This window comes from Pundamilia nyererei, unplaced genomic scaffold (assembly GCF_000239375.1).
Source record: "Pundamilia nyererei isolate P.nyererei 1_Seehausen unplaced genomic scaffold, PunNye1.0 scaffold00011, whole genome shotgun sequence".
Taxonomy (NCBI): domain Eukaryota; kingdom Metazoa; phylum Chordata; class Actinopteri; order Cichliformes; family Cichlidae; genus Pundamilia; species Pundamilia nyererei.
In genome coordinates this window covers 3,766,431-3,773,431 of record NW_005187412.1, presented here as the reverse complement: position 1 = coordinate 3,773,431, position 7,001 = coordinate 3,766,431, and the positions used below count along the sequence as shown (strand labels likewise).

At 45.0% G+C, this 7,001-nt stretch overlaps 1 protein-coding gene across 8 annotated transcripts in view; it reads left to right on the top strand.

Moving 5' to 3' along the window:
* Nucleotides 1–7,001, top strand: part of cbfa2t3 (CBFA2/RUNX1 partner transcriptional co-repressor 3) — a 39,764-nt gene that overhangs the window by 28,941 nt on the left and 3,822 nt on the right. For 5 of the 8 annotated variants that reach the window (XM_013908536.1, XM_013908533.1, XM_013908532.1 and 2 more), the window contains exons 6-11: nucleotides 288–571; nucleotides 1,232–1,317; nucleotides 2,406–2,685; nucleotides 3,198–3,266; nucleotides 3,982–4,035; nucleotides 5,733–5,923. In XM_013908536.1, the coding sequence (XP_013763990.1) occupies nucleotides 288–571; nucleotides 1,232–1,317; nucleotides 2,406–2,685; nucleotides 3,198–3,266; nucleotides 3,982–4,035; nucleotides 5,733–5,923 (964 nt within the window). The remainder of the gene's footprint in view (nucleotides 1–287; nucleotides 572–1,231; nucleotides 1,318–2,405; nucleotides 2,686–3,197; nucleotides 3,267–3,981; nucleotides 4,036–5,732; nucleotides 5,924–7,001) is intronic. The other 3 variants (XM_013908535.1, XM_013908534.1, XM_013908537.1) reach the window with 2 other exon arrangements.

Sequence of the window (7,001 nt, the reverse complement as noted above, 5' to 3'; positions counted from 1 at the left end):
ATAGATATATAGATATATAGATATAGATATATATGAGATGAATAATAATGAGTTTTGTGTATTTTTAAGTATTATGACACTTGAGATAACATTGGAAAAAGTTTTAAAGGTTTAAAGCTCTCTAAACTTAACTTTAAATAGGATACATTTGCAATTACTTTACCACTGATGACATCCAAAAAAGGAAAAAAGCAAAATAATTTGTGGCTATGCCGCTAAATCACCGTTTCCAAGCCATCTGGGCTCAGAAACACTGAATTAATCCACCACCCTGTCCTCTTTCACAGGACCAAAGACAGCTCTGAGAGAGATGGGTTGCACCCGGAGCACCTGGCTAAGAGGCCCTGCACCATCAGCCCCAGCCAACGCTTCAGCCCCAGCACGGGTCTTCCTGCTCACCCTCCTCTCAATGGACTCCCCACACACCCTCCCAATGGCATCCCCCACCCACCAAACCCCCAAGTGGGACCCCAGCACTATCGTTTAGAAGACATGGCTCTGGCACACCAATACAGAGATGCTTACAGGCATAACGAACACCGCGAAGTCCGTGACAGGCACCGGCAGACAGGTAGAACAGCTGCAAAGCATTCATTTGGTTAGATAAGTCAGTAATACCACAGTGACACTACACACAGTTTCACGGTCAAGACCGAGCGAGCTTCAGTGTATATAAATGGGGTGTATGTAGAGAACAAAGGCCACCTGTCAGTCCAGTGTGATAATCCTTGTGGCACTGGGTCTATAAAAAGACCACAGCCGTACATGCCCATGTGGTCACCTGCAGCAACCATACATGCCTTCCTTCTGGTTCTTATACAAACAATCTCACTGATTAGATATGAGCGTGTGTTTTATTATAAACAATGTATAGACAATGTTAGAGCGTGTTTCAGTGACTCTTCTAATTTGATTTGTGCTAAATTTGTATAATTCGGCGTCTTTATATGCTTTATTATGGGACTTACATTAAAATGCATACAGCAGGAGTTGTAAAGGAAATATAAAAAATCAAAAAACAAGAAAATTAAAGCAGTGCGCTCAGCTAATGGACAAAGCTAACAACTGCTGCCATACTGACATAGCTAGTAAGGCCTAAGAAATAAGTCAGGGAGTTTATTTCATTATGTCGACACAGTTATTTTAAAAAAATGAGTTGATGATGTGAGAAGTCTACATGACAATAATGTGGCACAAACTTCTTTGTGTTTGTGGGTTTCTTTTTTTATAGCAGTCCACGGAGCTCGCCAAGAGGAAGTGATTGATCACCGTCTTACAGATCGAGAGTGGGCAGAGGAATGGAAGCACCTCGATAATGTACGAATCTGCAAAGCAGCTGTGTTTAATGACAACCACCTCTTTACTTCATTCAAATTAAAACAATGCCGGGGGGGAGCTAAGAGGTCAGCGGGTGATGAAAGTTTGTTTTAGTGCAATTGACGGCATGCAGATGACAGGGACAGGAGCTGCTGACAGACAGTTGACCTTACGAGGTCTGCGTCAGTGCGGTGAATTAACAACAGACACACACCTATCTGGATTCCTAGCACTCAACTCTATGAGAAACCATGTAGGCTAGAAACACATACATGCACACACAATGCAAGAGTGAGAAACACACAGAGAGAGAGAGAGAAACAGGGCCCCAGATGGAGCTCAGGACCCAGCAGAGAGCAGCTCCAGCTGGGGTGAGCAGCTGAGACAAGAGCTGCAGTCATGGAGAGAAACCGGCCAGGCCTGGACCCCTGCCAAATTAGAAACACTTCACTGAAATAAATATAGCTAACTCAGAGGGGAGGGAGGTGGTGGAGAGGCAGGGGAAAGAAGTCAGAGATGGAGAGAGGGAAAGACGAATGGGAATAATGATATAGATTGAATGTCAACCATGCTAAACCCATTTAGCAGATCTTTCTATGTCTGGAAAGACAGGGCACTTTGGAAAACAGTTACACTGGTTACAATAAAGGGGGAGGTGGAGGGGGAAGGAAATCTGTTGAGCTGGCAAGGAGCAGAGCAGAAGGGTAGAAGGAATCGGTTCAACACTGTCATCAGCAGCCCAGCTGTTAAATTATCATCGTTGCGTCATCGTAATGCTGTCAGACGTTCACCAACAAGCACGGAATTCATGAACAAATAGGTCGAGACACTAACACATACTGCTCGCAAGCACACGTCTGGTTTTGGGACAGGAAAAGTGGCTCGAAAAGTGGCTCTTAAGTTTTGGAGAGGTTTTGTTCTCATGAGCTATTAGGAAAAACAATCTATTTAAAAATCTGGTCCCTTTCAAAACCTCTCATTTGAAACTTCCCTCCCATTAGTTTACTTTTTTTCTGGGGCGGAGGGGACCAGTAAACGTCTCCTCTTGTTCATTAATCACTTTGAGTAAATATCATTTGCCTTTGCAGCTCCTCAACTGCATCATGGACATGGTAGAGAAGACAAGGCGCTCTTTGACAGTGCTGCGCCGCTGCCAGGAGGCCGACCGGGAGGAGATGAATCACTGGATCCGGCGCTACAGTGACGTGGAGGAGATGAAAAAAGGTGGGAGCAACGGACAGCACTGCCTTCCTCCTCCTCCTCTTCCTCCTCCTCACCACAACTCCTCCTCCAACACAGCTAGCAGCAGCGAGTCACTGCCCGTAGGAACTTCCTCGGCTGCTGAAAGGCAGACAGGCAGACAGACAGGTAGACAAACACACGCAGGGTATGTTTGGCAAAGCAAAACACTCACAGCAAGGTAGGGCTTACTTAAAATGCTGGAAACGCCGTAATATATCAATTTAGACACAGAGAGTCAGTCAGATGATGATATTTACAGCAGATTTACAAATTTTAGCTCAAACTGTGAGGCATACAAAACATCTCCTTGCAATATCCTGGATCTTTAACCAGCTGATTGCACCCTTATGTCGACAGCATGCTCATTCGTAATTAAGATTTGTATTCACGTCTAGCTCCCATATTCCACTTCCTTCCCACAAATAGTTGGAGAAAGTCTATGGCAGCCTGTTTACTGTACTGATGTTGCCACATATATATATACACACATTTTACCTTTTTATACCTTTTTATCGATTCCAAAAATAGAACTGGAAACTGTAGGGCAGTCATGGATGGATGTGTGTTCGAGCAGATCAACAGTTTGTCTCCGTGTGCATGCAATTGACACTGAGTGTGAGCCTGCGTGTGTGTTTCAGAGATCCATCGAGACTTCTTACACAGGCCTCCCTCAGGATACCTCCCGGAAGAAATCTGGAGGAAAGCTGGTAAGAGTCGAGCATCTTCCTTCTTCTTCTTCTTTCTATTGTCTCCGTGATTGCCCTCACACAGACTAACAAAACACACACACAAACACTGTCGTCATTCTTCACGGCCCTCACCCCGGCTGCAGACAGACAGACAGAGCAGAGGCCTTACAGCTGTAGGTCCATCAGGCCAGAGGATTGGACGTCCTCTGTGTCATTAGGATAAATGCCCTCCATCTGTCACCACCATGAAAGGCCACTGCAGTTAAAGCTGCAGTGAAAATGCAGTCAGTGGGCCTACGGTAGGCCGCGGCAGCACAGCACAGCACAAGGTGGAGTTTTAACTGGTCTCCATCATCGGGAGCACTTGAATTTTTATCCCACTTTTTCCACTCACATTTCATACACAGACCTTTGACTGAAGGGAATAAGAAACAAACTGCTGAGATATAGAGACAAAAGAAGAAGAAATCCAAAAAAAGCTTTATTTTTGGCTAATTTTGCCAAAAGGAAGCAGGTGGGAGCGTTGCACCGCATGGGACCTGCATGTTAGATAGAGCCTGTCCCGGGAGCGGTCTGGTTCAGCCCTTGTTCCACCTCAGTCCCAGCACCATTATTCTGCACTCATACTCCAATACCCTGCGGAGGAATAGATGCTGCTGCTGTCTGCAAAATACTGTGCTGCATTTTCACCGGCAGCAAAAGGCTCTTTTAATTGCAGTTGTTTTTCATACAGGTACTACAAGCATCCCGCTCTCCCCAGCACTAAAGCACCTCCAAAACAAGCAGGGTGAGTAACATATCTCACTCCCAGCATCTCACCTCCAATGTTTGTGTGCGTGTATGTGCATAAGTGTCAGCTCTATCTCAGCACCCTGGTAGTCTGTGCTGATGTAGCTGCGGCACCTCTCGCTTTTTTTAATTAAAACCAGACACGTGTTCTCTGGTCTGGTTCACATTGAGAGACTGCATTGCTTTTGAAAAATAAGATCTGAAGTGTGAAAAAGCAGACAGAAATAACACATCTCAGGGACTTGCCAAATCCCTGCAGAATTAAAACGTTAATATTGCCGCCCCCGTGTTTTCCATTAAGTGCTAATTGCCCCAGCATCTGCTATGCAGTCTCCTTGATAAGAATTAATTAAATTTGCAAACTAATCTTAGTGGTGCATGCATTAGGCCAGATAATTGAGAAGCTTGGAATAATGCAGATAGTGTTTGCAAGGTAGAGAAGAAAGAAGAGGAGGAGAAGGAGGGGTGTAGGGAGGGGGGGGGGAGAGTAGGAATAAAATGAAGGTAGTGAGGGAATGACAGGATGTGGGACAGGACAGACACGTGTGCCTTAAGTGTAACTATATGTGTACAGTGTTGACAGAATGCAAACTTTCTTTTATCACAAGAGCGCTGAATTCACACAAGCTCACATAGAGCTCCATGCACACGCTGCCATGCGCATGTACACAGCAGCAAAGTGTGGATAAGGCTCCCCCTCACTCCCTATCTTTCTGCACAGTAGTTTGAAACAACTGGAGTGGAGCGGCGAGGAAAAGTGACAGTTATTTATGAGTTCCCCTTCAAACAAACATTGACTGGAGGAAATGTTGAGCAGGGGAGAGAACTGCGTCGTCTAACCCGCCTAGCAATCCACTTTAGGGTGTCATTTGTGTCTTTATGCGTGTGCGCACGTTGCTATAATTGGGTCATGTGGGTTATCTGGAGAAATATTATTCAATGTATGAAAATATTGCTGTCTTTGCTGGTAGAAAATATGTTAGAGGAATTCACATCTTGTCATCGCAACATACCACATTAGCATTTGAATGCTAAACAGTGTGTTTTTGGCAAACTATTTCCGAGGCGAATGAAGTCCTACGGGAAAACATGTTGTGCGCTGCGAGGCCAGTAATGAAAGACCACAAAACGTAATCACTTCTGCTTCTTACTGAGAAGGAACTACAGGAAGTTTCTATTTTCGACTGCCATCTGGAAAGGAGTCTACCCACCTGCCTGTTATAAAAACAAAGCCTCCTTACTCATATGGTGGACTCCTGCTGGAAAAACAAAAGACCATGTGATGAAGCCTACATTGTAGGAAGTCAGCCGGTGGAGATATGTGTGCCGGCTGCGGGGGGAAATTATTCGCCCTTTACTGTAAACTCTTGTCAGTTTCTGGTAAAACTGTTCTTGTGATAGGATGACAATTCATTCAGGGTGCTTGATGAACAACCGAGTTGGTGACATCTGCTGTTGTCAGCTCTGAAAATGATTGTGACCAGACGTGTTTGAATAAATTATTGAAGTCTGGTTTCTTTTCTTTTTTTCACACTTCTCCTGGCATAAAGTTTTAAATCTTGGATGATGTACATCTGTTTGCCGCGTTACAACAAGACGGCAGCTTAAAGAGCCTTAATAAAGGATGACAGACAGAGCAGGCTGGATGGGACGATGGCCATAAGCACTAACACTCTCTCTCTTTCTCTCTCTCAGAGGAGGCAGTGAATGAGGTGAAGCGACAGGCGATGTCGGAGCTGCAGAAAGCAGTGTCAGACGCTGAGAGGAAGGCTCATGAGATGATTTCTGCCGAGCGCTCCAAAATGGAGAGGGCACTGGCTGAAGCCAAGAGGCAAGCCTCTGAGGATGCATTAACAGTCATCAACCAGCAGGAAGACTCCAGTGAAGTGAGTATCACAGACCCCCTACCGACATATTGCCTCATCCTTCTCTCATTGGAACTTTAAATTCCTTAATCAGTCATTAGGCCCTTTGTTTTAAGGCTTTCTTGATCCATTACCCTTTGCTCCACTCCCCTTACCTGTCACGTCTGCAGTGGCAGACGAGTGGAGGTTGGGCGTAGGACCCAAGATGCAAGCACTGACTTTGATGAGAGTGAGCTTTATTGTGACGGAGATAGAACAAACAGCAAAGGAGGTGGCAAGTGCTGAACCTAAGATTAACTAAACTGGGAAAAACTAACACAAGCAGACCTGCAATGGCGCTGCAGGGAGACTCAGGGAACCAACATAGGGTTATGCAGGGAAATAACTGCAACAGGCAGGAGAAGACACAGGGCTTAAATACACACAGCAATAATCAAGAGATGAGAGACAGGAGGGGAACACACCTGGGAGAAATCAGAGCTGACGAGACAGGGGAAACGTAAACTGAACACACTCACATACACAGAGAACCAGACAAGACACTGAACTTAACAGACAGACTCACGGGCATACATTGTGACACCATGGACAGAGAGGGAACACGGAGAAGTGGGAGCAGGCAGGCATAGAACAAAACCCTAACAAATGGCAAACCTTAACAAAAGATATAACAGAATAAACAAGAACACAGAATAATATAAAAAACACAAAACACTGAGTCGACAGACTGAGGACCATGACATTACCTTGTGTAATCCATGCAGCTGGCTTCTCTCGGTTTGGTGCAGCAGCAGCATGTTGTCATCATTACTGCAGAAGCAGTCCAGTTGTCTGTGTAAATAAAAGCAGACAGACCCAGATGGTTGGAGCAGAGTGCCAGGCTGAGGCCATTAGTGAGCAGTTGACCACCACCTGCTGGTAACACAAACCAGTGGCCTTGGACCAAGAATTAAATCCATAACATCGAATCCCCATGCAAAGAGGAGCAGACAAATTGTGGATGACACACACAAACTGGCTTGTAAATGTCACTTAGTTTAGGTTTTAACATGTACAATGTGAGAAATTGTTTTAAAAATACAGTATTCTGAACTGTAAT